This window comes from Telmatherina bonti (genome assembly GCF_933228915.1).
Source record: "Telmatherina bonti genome assembly, chromosome: 15".
Lineage (NCBI taxonomy): Eukaryota > Metazoa > Chordata > Actinopteri > Atheriniformes > Telmatherinidae > Telmatherina > Telmatherina bonti.
The window spans coordinates 7,942,902-7,960,117 of record NC_136613.1 but is presented as its reverse complement, the minus strand read 5'-3'; the positions used below and the strand labels follow the sequence as shown (position 1 = coordinate 7,960,117).

General features: G+C 44.1%; 1 protein-coding gene across 1 annotated transcript; it reads left to right on the top strand.

The window, feature by feature from the left end:
* Positions 1-6,426: 6,426 nt before the first annotated feature.
* On the top strand, positions 6,427-16,997 carry LOC306766527 (trace amine-associated receptor 13c-like; the record flags this gene model as incomplete). Its single annotated transcript, XM_079254307.1, has 5 exons — positions 6,427-6,602; positions 6,771-7,580; positions 13,687-13,854; positions 15,072-15,372; positions 16,968-16,997. 5 exons carry the CDS (start codon positions 6,427-6,429, stop codon positions 16,995-16,997), a joined length of 1,485 nt encoding a protein of 494 aa, XP_079110433.1.
* Between the last annotated feature and the right edge of the window lie 219 nt (positions 16,998-17,216).

Here is a 17,216-nt window from a genome sequence, read left to right as displayed (position 1 = left end):
TGTGAATCGCAGTGAGAGCTGGAGATCACGAACAGATGAAGCCAACAGGACCACGTCCTCTCCAAAAAGCAGGGACCCAATCCTGAGGCCACCAAATCGGATCCCCTCAATACCTCGGCTGCGCCTAGAAATTCTGTCCATGTGAGTTATGAACAGAATCGGTAATAAAGGGCAGCCTTGGTGGAGTCCAACCCTCACCAGAAACGAATCCGACTTACTGTCAGCCACGCGGACCAAGCTCTGATACCTGTCATACAGGGACCGGACAGCTCGTACAATGGGGTCCAGTACCCCATACTCCCAAAGTAACCCCCACAGGAGCCCCCAGGGGACACGGTCGAATGCCTTCTCCAGGTCCACAAAACACATGTAGACTGGCAAACTCCCATACCCCCTCCAGGACCCCAAAAAGGGTATAGAGCTGGTCCACTGTTCCGCGACCAGGACGAAAACCACACTGCTCCTCCTCAATCCGAGATTCGACTATCCGGCGGACCCTCCTCTCCAGGACCCCTGAGTAGACCTTACCAGGGAGGCTGAGGAGTGTGATTCCCCTGTAGTTAGAGCGCACCCTCTGGTCCCCCTTCTTAAAAAGGGGGACCACTACCCCAGTCTGCCAGTCCAGAGGCACTGTGCCTAATGTCCACGCAATGCTGCAGAGGCGTGTCAGCCAGGACAGCCCCACAACATCCAGAGCCTTTAGGAACTCCGGGCAAATCTTATCCACCAGTAATTAAACATTTATTTCCATTCATCAAAATCACAAAAAGCAACTTGAATATCACCATTTTTACAACTAAGCACAGGTTTTTTTTTCAATTCAATTCACCTTTGTTTGCATTGCGCCACTTCACAACACTGTTGTCACATAAACACCATTTCAAGCCAATTCATACATATCATAATAGAAACCAACTGATTGCATCAAATCATGACTGATGACCAATCCCCCATCCTGAGCATGCACAAGGCGGCATGCTTCCCAGTTTATTTTAAGAGGTCCCCTGCCATTTGTACAAAACAACAGTGCCACATTTCCCTGAAATGGGAGTTTGAAAAAAGCCCAGAAGTCTAACACAGCATGTCAAGAAGCTGATGGTGTACCCCAAAGAATTCCAGATAAATGGTGTTTGACCTATTTTTGAAAGTGAGTTAGGTCTTGACTGTCATGTGTCATTTGTAATTAATGCATTCATTAAGTTTTTTTCAATTTGTTTAATTAATCAATCCAGTTAAATAATTAAAATGTGTTCTATTACAAGAATATTTATCAATGGGAAACGTGCCAGGTGAACTCTAAACAGCCATTTTCAAAATAAAAGTGCATTTGATAAATGATACTGCAAAGACTTTGAACGAGATTTGCATTTTTCATTAATGTCATTGACTCATTGACTACGATTGATATAACGATTCAAAATGATATACTGTTACACCACTGCTGTGTATCTGATGCTTTAAATTTGGTCTTGTCCTCCTAAACCTGAATCTTTATGGAGAAATATTTTGCATGTTTACCTGCTTTTGCCTAATGATACGGTTGAAGATGTGAGACCTACTTCACTGATAAGGTTCCATTTACCACCATTAGCAAGATAGTTACTCCCACTGCTCCCATGTCCTCAGGTGATTAATGTGAAGAAAATGAGTTTTTTTTATTTAAAAACCTTAAAAAGTTTTATATCTGCTTCCAGTCCAGCTCGGCCTTTGATTTTAGATAATTTTTCACCTGTTCTTTTTACCCGTGCTGCTAAAATTAGTTGGCTTGATGAAGCATCTTTCGTTCGTGTTTTCTTCATCCATATTTAAAAATGTCCTACAATCTGTTGTTCCCTGTGTACTCATAATTATTAACTCTTCCCTGCTGCGGTCATGGACGTTTCAAAACTCAAACTGTGAAGAAAACAATCAAAGCAGGATGTCAGCATAAATAATATATTGAAGGTAAAGACAATCCAACAATGTCAATTACACACTAGCCTATATCTGCAAAGGTAGGATGCCTCAACAGTATACATTTTTGAAAGTTTCTATTATTGGGCTTTTATAATAATGAACACGCCAATATTTCTGTAAAAATACATAAAATACATGTTGAAGATGAAAGTTATCAGCTCTACCTGAAAATAAATGGTTACTGACTTGAGGGTGGCATGGATTCATGTGTGTGTCCTTACTGCATACTGAAATGATGTTTTTCCTCCCCACTCTCCATAACACACAGGCAGGGTATTGGGAGGTGTGCACGTGGCGCTGGGTGGTGAGAAAGGCCATCAAGGTGGTCTTGATCGCTGCCCCCAGCCTCAGCTCACCTCCCAGTTTTAATGGCACATAGACATGAAAACACCAAAACACTGACAACTCACATGATTAGGGGGAAGGGCATGCGGTGTATGGTGGGCGGGGCTGCTTAGGTGGTCCCTCTCCCAACACCGCATGGCACTTCCCTCAATTTTAATTGCAACTAATACATACTGCACAATCATTCTTAAGCGGGGGGGGGGGGGGGGGCAGGGGTGATAGGGTCCTCTCATGCCCCTATTCCTGGAGCTTTATGGGAGGGGGGGGCATCCTGTCCTCTGCCCCCTCTGGGGCATCTCACACGGAACATGATGGAGAGGTGAGGCTAGGATGTGTGGGAGCGCGTGTATGGGGTTACAGATGGATGGTGGAATGGCGGGGGGGATTAGGGTTGGGGATATAGGTGGGGGGGGGGGGCAGGGATGTGTGCAGATGGGTAGATGTGTGTGTGTGTGGAGAGATATGTTGGTGGGTGGGTTGTATGTAATGGGGTGTGCCTGTGTTGGAGGGGTGAGGGTGTGTGTATGTGTGTGAGTGTGTGTGTGTGTGTGTGGGGGGGGGGGGGGTGTATATGCTGAGTGGGATGTGTGAGTTAGGGTGAAGTTTGGAGGGGGGGCTGTGGGTGGGGGAGGGGTGGCGGGGTGTGTGGTGGGGCATGTATGGTTGGGTGGAAGTGGAGGGATGGGGTGGCGGGGTGTGAGCGTGTGTGGGGGCGGGATGGGGTGGAGGGGTGGGTTGTTGTTTGTGTGACTTGTGTGACTGGGTCTCTGGGTTCTCCTGGCCTGCCTCGAGCCGTGGGAAGACGGGGTCACATTGGCATGATCACTCTTCTCTGAACACGTTCCACTCTGAATCTTCTGCATGTGTCACAGTCACTGAGTCATCCAGCAAGTTTATTCATGAGCAGCAGGTAGCTCTATCTCTGTCTTTTTGATTTAACTTGCTAGTTTCTGGTCCTCCTGATAGTCAATGGATTTGTTCTCCACAAGGACCAATAATCTAGAGTTGGCTTTTGTGGGTGTATATATTTATGTGTGTGGGTGTGCGAGTGTACATATATATGTAGGTGGGTATGTATGTGCATATACGTGTATGCATTGATCTCTTTTTCGTGTTTTCTCTGTTCTCTTTTCTGTTCTCTTTCTGCCCATTTTCTATCCTTTCCGGTCAGGTCCAGCAATACAAACCATTATCCAAAACAAATAGGAAAATAAAATAAGAATCAAGAAATACAAGAGGATCATTACATCTATAAAAGTCCCCCTTGGCAAAATAAATTTGCTCAGCAGAACACAGCATCCAGAACATCAGTCTTGCTTAAATGCTGGACAAGACAAAAAAAAAAAAAAAAAAAGATAATTTTGTAAAAACATTATTTTCTGTGCATACACAGAAGGCCAAAGGCCCGACTCGATGAGTAGGCTAAAATGTCAGAACTACGTGCACCTGACACTGATGAAATGTTCTCTCACACTTGAATGTGGGGTTACAGTGTCGAGTTGCAATTTCTGTCCAGCTCTGAAGCTCCAGAAATCCGGTAAAACATGATCACAAACCGATTAATCACAAGGGAGTACTTCCATGTAACTGCACTGCAAGCTGGAGCCCTGGAGGTCTTGAAGAGCTGCATATAAAGCCTCCACAATGCAGCAGACATTAGTGACACCATGACTGACCTTACACAGAAGGACTTTTGCTCAAAATCACCACAGAATGAGACCATTGTTTATTAGGGGGTGGGAATTTTCTGTCATTGTATTGAAAGGTTACTAGTAGTCGTTTTTTATCATGATGTGTTTTGTGTTGTGTCCTTAGTTCTAGTATCTTGTTTTTCCTGATCTATTTTCCTGTTTTCTCCAGCGTCACCGCCAGCTCCACGGCCCACATCTCCAGTGTTGCCACCTGCGTCCAAGCCCTGGTCCCTTACGGGGCTGCAGGCTCCAACGCCAGTGCCCAGATCCCGTCCGATGCTGCAGGCTCTCACACCAACGCCCAGCTCCACGGCCCACGTCTCCAGTGTCACCGCCTTCATCCCAGCCCCAGTCCAAGCCGCCTGTGTCCCAGCCCTGGTCCCTTACGGGGCTGCAGGCTCTCACACCAACGCCCAGCTCCACGGCCCACGTCTCCAGTGTCACCGCCTTCGTCCCAGCCCCAGTCCAAGCCGCCTGTGTCCCAGCCCTGGTCCCTTACGGGGCTGCAGGCTCCCACGCCAGTGCCCAAATCCCGTCCGATGCTGCAGGCTCTCACACCAACGCCCAGATCCACGGCCCACATCTCCAGTGTCACCACCAGCTGCATGGCCCACATCTCCAGTGTCACCGCCTGCGTCCCAGCCCCAAGTCAAGCCGCCTGTGTCCCAGCCCCAAGTCAAGCCGCCTGTGTCCCAAACCCAGTCCAAGCCGCCTGTGTCCCAGCCCTGGTCCCAGCCCTGGTCCCTTCCGGGGTTGCAGGCTCTCACACCAACGCCCAGCTCCACGGCCCACGTCTCCAGTGTCACCACCAGCTGCATGGCCCACATCTCCAGTGTCACCGCCTTCGTCCCAGCCCCAAGTCAAGCCGCCTGTGTCCCAGCCCTGGTCCCTTCCGCGGTTGCAGGCTCTCACGCCAGCGCCCATTTCCCATCCGGCACTGCAGATCCGTGTCTCTGAGGGGATCCAGGAAATATAAACACCTCCTCTGATCCCTGTCTCCCAGGGGGTCCAAGAAACGGACAGTCTCCTCTGATCCCTGTGCCCGAGAGGGTCCTGGAAAGCTCCTCGCTTCTCCTTCGGGGTCCTCTGTTGTCCCAGTGCCCAATGAGGAGGCCGCTCCACCTCCAGTTCCAAGTCTGCCTCCCAGTCTTCCTTCTGAGCCATGCCCAGTCCTGTCGTCCCGGCCACCCGGCTGTCCTCCTGAACCAGGCCTGCCCCCGTCGTCCTGTTCTCCCGGCTGTCCCCCAAAGCCAAGTCTGCTGTCCGTCCAGCCTTCCGGCCGTCCTCCAGAACCAGACCTGCACTCCGTCCTAGTCTCTGGGCCATCTCCCAAAACTAAGTCATCTGTCACCTTAGCCTCCTGGACTCTGTTTTGCCCTGGTCCCTGATCCAAGCCCCCCTCTTCCCACTGTTATGATGTGTTTAGTGTTGTGTCTTTAGTTCTAGTTTCCTGTTTTATTTTGTAGTTTTTCCCTGTTCAGTCGCCCTGCCTTGTTTCCTGTGTAGCCTTTGTTCCTGTTCCTAGTTTTCAGCTGGTCTCATTAGTTTCATCCATTTCACCTGTGTCTTGTTGTGTTCTTGTGTGTATTTATACCCCTCTGTTGCAGTGTTTTGTTGCTGGAACGTTGTGTGTGGTAGACCATGTTTCCATTGTTAGTTCTGCCTTTAGTTTATTCCAAGATTAAAGTTAAGTTCTGCATTTCTGGCTGCCTTCTCCTGCATTTGGGTCCACACCTTCACCTTCACTCCTCACATTTTTTTTCAAAGCTTTCTTAAGTTTATATTAAGTCCAAATCTTTTAAAGCTGAAGTTAATCATGATTTCAATAGTCTTTATTTCATGTTATTTCTTTGTCCTTTCTTTCTTGTTTTAATTTTATTTATTTATTTTTTTTTTAAGTTTTCTAATGTTTTGTTGTCTCTGTAAAACACTTTGAAGCTCCTGGTTGTTGGATTGTGTCATATAAATAAACTTGTTTTTCCTTGTACAAATTAAAACAATGTGAAAGAATAATTATCACTTTATTGAAAACAGATTTCTTTTATGATGTAATAAAAATATACACTTTTTTAATATATAGTCTTATATATAGGCCTTAATCGTATTGAGGACCATGAATAAAATAAAATAGGTGGTTAATTGAAAAAAAAAACCAAAAAACTATATAAATAAATGTGTGTATTTCATAAAACCATAAAATGTATTTAAACTGTAAATTGTATTCAAAAGGAAATATTTGTATTTATATAACTGATTGAACCACAAAGACCCTAGAAACACCTAAAGAGGCCAGAATTCACGCCTCATGTGCTCATGTCGAGTTTATACTGCAGAAAGTTGGAGAGAAGATATGACTGTCCAATAGAGAGAAAGGGAGGTGTGAGAAGGTGCGAGGCACTGGCCATATAAAGCTCGGCAGAGCTGCAGCTCTCTGATGATGGATGTTCAGGTCGACCCAGAGCTCTGCTTTCCCCAGTTTTCCAACAGCTCCTGCAGGAAGCCGACTTCTTCATGGACTGAAGCTGCAATCATTCACATCGTGCTGTCCTCCATTTCTCTCTTCACTGTGGTTCTCAACCTGCTCGTCATCATCTCAGTCTCTCACTTCAGGCAGATTCAGACTTTTTCCTCAATGTTTAACTCTTGTTTGTCTAACCATAAAGTGCAGAGCTGCTAGCTTTAAATGTCTCTTCTTAACTGAATTATTATATATTTGGATTGTTTTTTGTGAATAAATGAAGGTTTGCTGGTGTAATGATGCATCTCTGTCTCCTGCAGGCAGCTCCACACACCCACCAACATCCTCCTCCTCTCGCTGGCTGTCTCAGACCTTCTCGTCGGTCTCCTGTTGATGCCCGGAGAAATCCTTCGAAACACAGCCTGCTGGTATCTTGGCGATCTCATGTGTTCTTTGTATAATTATGTGTCGTACATCATCACCTCTGCCTCCGTAGGAGACATGGTGCTCATATCAGTGGATCGCTATATGGCCATTTGTGATCCTCTGCATTATCCAAGTAGAGTCACAGAGAAGAGAACTGAAGTGTGTGTCTGTCTGTGTTGGCTCTGCTCTGTCCTCTACAGCAGTATTATCGCAAGGGGGGACCTGACTCAACCAGGTTGGCATAATTCCTGTCACGGGGAATGTGTCGTTGTTGTTGAATATATTGCTGGAACCGTTGACCTTTTTATAACCTTTCTTGCTCCGGTTACTGTCATCGTGGTTCTGTATATGAGAGTGTTTGTGGTGGCTGTGTCTCAGGCTCGCGCTATGCGTTCTCACGTTACAGCTGTCCCTCTCAATATTTCCCTGAGTGTAACGAGAAAATCTGAGCTGAAAGCCGCCAGGACTCTTGGTGTCCTGATAGTTGTGTTTCTATTGTGTTTTTGTCCTTATTACAGCATTTCGCTTGCAGGAGATGAGTTGTTCACTGGCTCTGATGCATCCTATGTGCTTTTTCTGTTTTACCTAAACTCCAGCCTGAACCCGGTGATTTATGCCATGTTTTACCCCTGGTTTAGAAAAGCAGTGAAATTTATTGTCACTCTTCAGATCCTGCAGCCTGGCTCCTGTGAAGTTAACATACAGTAAGGCAGGGTGCCCAGCTCCGGTCATCAAGGACCACTGTCAGGTTTTTAATATACGTGTATAATGTGTTGGAACAGGGATGCATGGAAAAACTCAGGTTCTCAGGGCCCTCAAGGCCCTCAAGGTAACATATGGTGGTGTTTTTAATCCCACCCCCAGTTTGACAACTGAGTGCCTAAATGTAGGATACATCTAATGGGTCATCTTTTAGCCGTCTAAATACAAGGTTGGAAAACTGTCAGAATCTTCATAAATGAGGAGGATAAAGTTGTTTTTGGTGGATCCGGTTTACTACTCTGACAATACACTTACATGCCCACAATCAGGTTCTCTTGGGGAGATAATGAAAAATTCTCCTTTTTGCCATAACTTTGTTGTTTATGTGTGTTTTTTTAAGGTCCTTATTTCACAAATTTATTCCTGCATTAACGGTTTAATTTAGATAAACCTGGTAAAAATCCCAAAATAAGTTGATAAATGTAAGCTATGTAGTTTTAACAATTGTCTGGCAACACCCTGGAATTATGTGCCAATCCCCATGGGGGTCTGGACCCTTTTCTACTTCAGTTCAGGTGACTTTATTTGTACCCGTAGGTAGATTTGTTGTACAACATTTTCAGGTTTGGTTTCAGAGAAGACAGGAACAAAATAAACACATAAACAGACGTTCTGACATTCACAATGGCTCGCAACATCAAAAATTAATAAATAGTTACATTAAAAGATAAAAATGATTTAAAATCCTTAAACTTATGAAGGAGGGCTGCTGCAGATGGAACAAAACTGTTCCTGTAACGTTTTGTCCTGCAGCTTGGAGCCTGCGTCCTGATGGGAGAAGGTGAAACTCCACAAATAAAGGATGGGAGTCACAGCTCACAATATTAGAGGCTGTACGCTGTACCTGCCTGGTGTACCGGGCCTCAAGACTCAGCTGAGGCTCATCAATCAGCCTACTGGACCATTTTATAATCTGACTGACTTTATTTCTGTCTTTCAGAGCCAAATTACCAAACCAGGCTACCAAGGAAAATGATCAAATCGATTCATTAAAAGATCTGTCAAAAAGAGAGAGCATTGTTTTGTCAATATTAAAACACGACCGCTTTCTGAGGCAGAACAGACGTTGATATCCTTTTTTATACACAACTTCAGAGTTCTCCTCAAAGCTGAGTGAGCTGTCAGTCACAGTTCCCAAATATTTGTAGCTCTGCACTAGTTTGACGTTTTGACCAGAGATGGTTGTGACCTCTGGTGTGTCTTTTATCCTCCTAAAATCTTTGGCCATGTCTTTGGTTTTGGATGTGTTTAGCTTCCGGTTGGACTCTTCACACCACTGAACAAACTGACTGACATTTGGGCCATGGCCATTTTCGTTTCCCTGAAGAAGGCTCACAATCACAGTGTCATCAGCGTGTTTCAAAACAAAACTATTTTTAAAAGTACTCTGACACATGTTAGTGTAGAGAATGAAGAGCAAGGGAGCGATTACGCATCCTTGTGGCGAGCCAGTGGAACCGCACAGTGTATCTGTGTGTGTGTGTGTGTGTGTGTGTGTGTGTGTGTGTAGGTGTGTATATGTGCTTTCTATAATTCAAAATTGAAAATGAAAAAGATTGAAATCCCTTTTTGTTGTTGCCGTGCCTGCAAAACTTTACATTTTACTGCATTTTTAATGCAAACAGACTTACACTTCTGCATTTTCATATTTATCAGAAAGTAAAATAGAGGAAAATAAAAAATAAACATTTTCACCTTTGCTGCAGTTGGCTTAATTCTTATATTAAAAAAAAAGTGTAAAGTTAAAAAATGGCAGCACTGACTACTCTCAACCACATCATCCTTACAGGACACCTGCAAACTACTGCAGATAACAGTTTGATTAGTTAGTAGCTGAAGCTGTACCTTCATCCCACCTGCCACTGCTCTCTGAATCACTCCTTCTCACCTCATCAAAATCTAACTAACCCCCCACAAACATTACTCCCTGTCTCTTTAGCTGAATGTAGGTCCAAACAAATAAAAGAAAATTAAATATAAAATGAATTAATAAACATCTGACTTGATACTGAAGTGAGAAAACAATATCATTGGGATCCATTCACACCAGTCACCCCATGTTCATAGGGGCCACCACCACAACAACCACCCAGGACCCAGATTAAGGCAGGCCGGGGTCCACCCTTCAGCTGTAAAGCCGCAGTGTGCAGCAATCACCATGAAAACGAACCCCAGACCAAGTAGGCAGGGCCCCCGGCATGGAGGATCCCCATAAGGAGAGCACTGGAGTTAAAAAATAAAATGAAAAGAAAAAAAAAAAAAGAAATAACCTTAAGAAACAATAAGAACAAATAAAAACAACAATAATACATATAAAGGACTTGATAAAAAAAAAAAAAGTGTCAAAAAAAAAAAAAAAAGATAAGAAATTAAATAACACATTAACTAAATTAAAAGCGCCCTGCAATGAACTGGCGAGCTGTCCAGGATGTACCCTGCCTTTTGCCCAAAGACTACTGGGATAGGCTCCAGCTTCCCGCGACCCTTCATCGGACTAAGCGGTTCAGATAATGAACGAATGAATAAACTAAAGAGTAAATAAAATTCAGCTAAAAGCTAAGCTGAAAAGGAAGGTACCCTCCTTTTAAAAACATCTACAGACTGTGGCTCACTGGTAGGCTGTTTATGAAACATTCATCTTAATTATAACAAAAACTGCACCAGTTGTTTTCTACTTTGTTTTATTAACAGACTGTCGTATTAACATAATTGAACCCTTTCATGCGTAGTGACCATATAGTGGACACATATTTTCAAGCTTTTTTATTGAATATTCATGAATAAGGATGGTATTTTTGTAAATAAACCACTTCACCGGATGTTAGTGAGAAATCCAATATGTTTCCACTCACTGGAGGATAAATAAATATATGATAGAATTGAACATAATATAATTATAATATAATATAATATAAGTTTGCCTTTGCAAAAAATAGGAAAACAAAATGACCCATAATATAATATAACCCATAATGTTACATAGTATAATATTTTATATTATTTTATAAATATTTTATAGAATACACTAAAATAAAAAATTGTGATAAATTCTAAATATTACAAATAAACAAAAAAAAGTGCAGAGGTAAAATAATGTATTTAAAAATATTGCCTTGTCAATTCCTGCATGAAAAGGTTAATATAAAAAGCAACATTATGCTTTTAAAGGTAGCAGGAGAAAGTCTGACTTTGTCTTGGCTTCCATAGTCCCAGTTAAGCGAAGTGATGAGGCAGTTGTACTACAAAGTCTCAAATGTAATTAGCTTAGAGCAGTGATATCAGCCTGTGCATCTGGTCCCTTAACATTTCTAACATAAAAGTCATTATGCTCACTAGTTTACACTTGTCTTTTTTTTTTTTTTTTTTTTTTTTTTTTTATGGGGTCATTATTGTTTAATCGAGGAGAGCTGAATCTGTTTTATGCAGGGCCCCAACTTTTCCAGTACAAAGGGGTCTCGGCCCATTTAAACGATAAAAACTGTACTGGTTTAACTGAAATCATTTGTTTTCAGTCCCTAAACCAAATCTACTTACAGTAATAAAGCTTAAAAGCTCGTCAAATATGACACCAGACAGAGAAAGATAGATCTGGCTGCTTGTGCACTCCACACAACCATTCATATTACATAAATATAATAACAATAACAAGTTACTTAAATCGCAAAATAAATAAACAGATTTAAAAAAAAAAAAAAATGTTACTATTAATCATAATCAGTGTGTCCTTGTGGATTTCAGTCCAGGAAACCTCCATCACTTTTCCTCTTTAATTGATGATCTGATGTCCACTCCCTCTCTGCCCCCCTTGCCTTTCCAAGTCCCAAAAGGAGTTCTGCAGTCTAATAGCAGAGGGAAAGACTTCCTCAAATCAAGATGTTTGTATATGACATGTATGTAAAACTGCACATACAGTAAGACACCAAACGGGCTGATAATTCATGGGACAGAATCAGGCTACGAGAACAAATTTAAAAACTCAAATTTAACTTGTAAACACAAAATAAACACAAAATTTACTAAATATCAGATTTTGAAGGGACTTGAAAATATGATGATTAAAATGGTGCTTATTAAAAAAGTACAAAGCGATACACACAAAAATGCAAAAACAAGAGGTTTCTATGGAATAATATACTATTCACACCCTCATACACTCAATTGGACATATTTAATTTGACCTGAAGTGCAGGTGGTGGTTGTAATCTGCAAACTGCAGATTACAACCACCACCTGCACTTTAGGTCCAACACCAAATGTTTAATTACCTTTAAACATTTGCACACATTAAAACTAAACCACAGAAAAAAAGCCTGATGGCATCACTGGCCACCCCTGTTCTCTGCACACACATCCAGGACAGCAATCACAAAAATACAATGAAAACAAAACTAAACCACTGCAGACTGGTTTTTTAGTGGGCTTTAGTCTTTCAGTGTACAATTAAGATCCCAAGGTTTAGTCTTTCATGTTTTTTTTCAGTAAAAAATTATTTATTAGATGATTTTTTATCAAGTTTGATCCATTTCCTCTTTTCTGTTCAGGAATTGTGTTTCATGATGACTGAAAGGCTAAACTACATACATTTGCGTTGGTCTTATGCAAATGAAGATGTGGAAATCTGAACTGCTTTGCAAACCTCATGTGGAGAAACAAAGGATATGCTTGTAATTTTGAATCAGCCAGTCTTTTTTTCCAGAAGCAGAGGTCAGAGAGCATAACATGACAATAAGGGTTGTTATCTTGCACCCGAGGCTTGAATAGAAACTTAATACCTTGTAATTTGGCTTAAACCACTATACTCAAACAATCATCTATTATAATGGAATTGTAAAGAGGCTTGTCATTTAATACATCCAGGACAGCTTCTCCTTCATCCACAGGCCTCTCCAACCACAATTATGGCATAACTAATCACCCAATATGCTGTGTCCTATGTCCTGCACCTGGCCCCAATAAACTTATAAACAAAGACCTTCAGCTGAGTCTTAAACACCATTATAGTAAGGAAGGGGGGTGGGGGATGGTAAAGATCATAAGTACAGATACTTTATTAATCCCCAAGGAAATCTAAGGCCACAGCAGTTTTTATAGCAATCGAAATCTGAAGACTCATGGAAATACATGCCCATCACACTGGCAGAGGTCACCCAGGTAGTTAAAATGCTGCCCGGGGGGGCAATATATGCCCCAAGATGCTAAAAATTCTGCACATTGTGAGGTTTTTCTAGTCGTGCTACGATTGTTACTTAAAAATCCAAATTTGGCTTTATCTTGGTAAGGAAATTTGGATTTTGGCTAATGAGCCAAAATTGGCTAAAATTTTGGCTAAAAAACACTTTATCTTGTTTAGTTATAAAAACTCCGCAAGTTTTACACTTACAAGATATCCAAAAGATGACCTCGTTGATCTTATAATAAACTGGTCAGTTTTAAAGACATGGTACGTAGCTTTTTTTTTTTTTTCTTCGTGTCAAGCAGAATAATGGTCTGGATGCTGTGTTCTGCTGAGCTAATTTACTTTACCAAGGGGAGCATTACTGGTATGAAGAGCCCCTTGATTTTCTGGATTTTTATTTTATTTCTTTATTCATTTTGTATAATTGTAATACAGAATTTCTACTGCTTGGCCAGACCAGAGAAGATAGGAGCAACAGAAAGACAAAGGGAAATAGAAAGAAAACACCACATAGAGAGAGGAAAAGAGAGAGATAGAGAGAGACAGAAAGAAAAAGACATTTGCATAAACAGACGCATATACACCCATACGCATTTACCTATATAAACGCATGTACATGCACATTCACACACATCTACATCTACACAAACAGGCCAATCTTAGATTCATATTCCTCCTGTTGAGGACTAGGCTATCAAGTGTCAGGAGCACCATAAACTATCAGGTTAAATATAAATGAGAGACAAAGAAAACAAGCTGCTGTTTAGTGGATAAGCCTGCAGACAACTCAGACGGTGTCACATGCAGAACATACAGAGTGGAACGTGTTCAGAGAAGAGTGATCATGCCAAAGTGACCCCGCCCACACAAAGGCAAGGAGCAGGTCAGGAGGACCCCGAGACTCAGGTAGCCGGCAGCCACCCCCCAGCAAAGGATCCAATCACCCCACTCCGGAGCAAGCCATGGACCCACCCGGGAGAGGAGCCCCAGCCAGAGTCCCCCAGCAGTCAGGGGGGACAGGCCCCAGCGGGCCCAGACCGGCAAGAAACGGCCCCGCCGGGCACCGGTCAACCAGGGCAGACAGAGCGCGGGCCCCAGGGCCCCAAGAGCCCAAAGACAACTCCCCACCCCCGCGGCAGAGGGTCCAGCCCACACCAATGGAGAGCCAGGACCCTAGACCACCGCCAAATGGCAGTTAGGCCACACCCCAGTTCAACAGCCATGCTCCCCGGGCACAAGCCCCCCGCAACACACACATACACAGACACACACACACACACACACACACACCAACTCACTCACACGCACATACTCCCTCTCGACACACACCCTACCTACCCCATGCATTACACATGCTCTATCTCACACTTCCCTACCCCCCGATCACATCGTCCTCGATGCACACATACATACCACATAACAACTCCCCTCACAAGCTCCCTCTCTACACACCTCGATATGCAACCCCCTTCTCAGTTCCAGTTCACACTACCTTATTTACCAGCACACACACCATATCTCACAAACATCCCCACCACACCTCAAATCACCCACTCTTTCCTACCCACACGCACCCCAACTCACCTTTCCGTCTCCATTCATACACTACCCCTATAGGAGCCGCCGTCAGCCCCAGGAGGCACCAACTCACTACATGCAAAGGGCGACAGGAAGACAAGGAAGGCGATGGCTGGCAGAAGGGGACCCTAGATTAAAGGTCCACCGTCCCCACACCCACCCAGGATACTCCCCACATGGAGACATGCTGGAGTCCCTCTTCGCCTACACCCCAATAAGTTAACACACTCACACCTCTCACACAAACTCCTTTCTCACCTCTGTCCTACCCCCTTCATAACCACTACCCCCCCCCCCCCCCCCACACACACACACACACACACACTACTATACACCTCCACCCTCACACTAGTCTATATATACACGTGCATGCCAACACTCCCCCAACACACACGTCTACCCCATAACTGTGTATCACTACACTCCCCCATACATCCCCCCTTACCCCTCATCCACGCGCACCAACACACTCCCCCATACACACACCCCTAAGCCCCCATCCACTTGCAGCACCACACTCCCTCATACACACACTCCTCCCCCTTATCTATTTGCACTACCACACTCCCCTACTCTCACACACCACAACTCTCCTCCATACATACCCCATACACACATGTACACACACACACACGCACACACCAATCCCCAGCCGTCTTGGTCCTGGGGCCACAACCAGGCACCACTGCGTTGGGGGGCACAACCTGCCCCCCAACGCAGCGGCAGAACCCGGTCAGCCCAGCCCCCACAGTGGAGGCCCCCCACCCCCAAGAGACAGGGGACAGCCCTGGGCACCGGAGCACAGGACCCCCACCCAGTCCACCCTGCACAGCCGCCCGCTGCAGAGCCAGAACCCACCGACCCAGCCTCTGCCAGTGGCCTCCCCCCAGGGCTGGAAACCCCGCAACCCCAGTGGTGAGGCAGCCAAGATCCCCACTCAGGGGCCCACCACAGACCCGCAGCCAATAGAGACCTCCAACGTACGCAACTTTCTGACCTCAAAACTCCATGCTCTGGACTTGTTTGATGACACAGAGACATATATCCTGTGCTGCCCAGCAGCGTCCCGAGGCTGAGAAACCCACACTACAACTTTTACATCCGGGACGCTGTGTGACGTAGCAGCAATGTCTCGCTTCACGCTAGAAAACACACTGGCTGTTCTTAACACGCACCGTCACTGAGTCAGCAAAGAAACGTAAGATGATTAAAACAGAGAAAGAGACTAAACATGAGTCATCGTAAGATCGTCTTCTGCTGGCTGGAGAGAGCTAACAGGTCAGGTAGGATGCCAGTTGGATGCTGAGTTAGCTGTTGATGGGGGGGCGTGTGACGGGGAAAGGGCGAAAAAAATATTTGACCCTGACCTGTCCTTTGGTCCACATATTAAGCAGGTAACTAAAACAGCCTTCTTTCATTTACGTAATATAGCCAAAATTAGGGACATTCTGTCTCAGAGTGATGCAGAAAAACTGGTTCACGCTTTTGTTACTTTGAGACTAGATTACTGTAACTCTCTATTACTGGGTGTCCTAAATATGCCCTGAAAACCCTTCAGCTGATCCAGAATTCTGCAGCCAGAGTCCCGACCAGAACCAGCATGAGAGATCATATTTCTCCAGTTTTAGCCTCTCTTCATTGGCTGCCTGTTGAATCTAGAATAGAATTTAAAATCCTTCTCCTTACATATAAAGCCCTCCACAACCAGGCACCACTATATATCAAAGACCTCATAGTTCCTTATATACCAAGCAGAGTACTTCATTTGCAGACTGCAGGCTTACTTGTGGTTCCTAGAGTCTCAAAGACCTGAGCAGGAGGCAGAGCCTTTGGTTATCAGGCCCCTCTCTTATGGAATAAGCTCCCAGTTAGTGTTAGGGAAGCAGACACCCTCCCCACCTTTAAGACTAGGCTGAAGACTAGTCTTCTATAGGTCTAGTCTGCTATAGGTTTAGACTGCTGAGGGACATTTCCTGATACACTGAGCTTCTTTCTTTTTCTCTTTATCTCTCTCTTTTATCCCCCCCCCCCCCCCCCCCATAACAGTGTTGCATCATTAACATGTATGTCTCCTGTCTCAGCAGGTCTCCCTGGCCGGGAGTAGCAGTTCCTGTTGTCTGTTGTCTTTCTGTCCTCTTCCCCCCACACAGCAGAGGCAGATGGCTGCCTGTCCTTGAGGTTTCCTTCCTGTTAAAAGTGAGTTTTTTCCTTCCCACTGTCGCCAGTGTGCTTGCTCAGGATGGGAGATTGAGTTGGACTCAACTCAATCTGTTGGTTTCCTTATATAGGCTGTTATGAATTGGCCTTCATTATGTTTTCCCCTCTGTCTGTAAAGCGTCTTGAGATGGCATTGCCGTGATTTGACGATATATAAATAAAGTTGAATTGAATTGAAAAAGTTTAAGTGTGTGTCTTTAATTCTTTAAAGAGATTAAAAATTCCTATTTAAACACCTAATTCCGAAAAAAAAAGACAATTCAAAATTAAACTTCATTCTGTAGTAAGTGGCTCGTTCATTTACATTTTAAATTCAAGCCGATTTTAAATCTGAACTGACTCTGCCTTCTGTCTCCAGTACTCCATCTCCCTTCTCCTCAGCTGCTGAAAATACATGAAGTGTGCTGGTGTCGAGCTGCTGCTTCGAAACTGTAATGAAAATTGAAGTGAAAATAGTTGTATTGCGTGTTGTAGCCAAAGAGAAAAGAAGCAGGAGGAGTTTTTTTTTTTTTTTTCGTTCTCCTGGTACACATTACGTCTGCCTTCTGTCCATTCAGAACCCTTCCCAACCCCCACATCTAAATTAAGTAAATGTAAATAAACATGT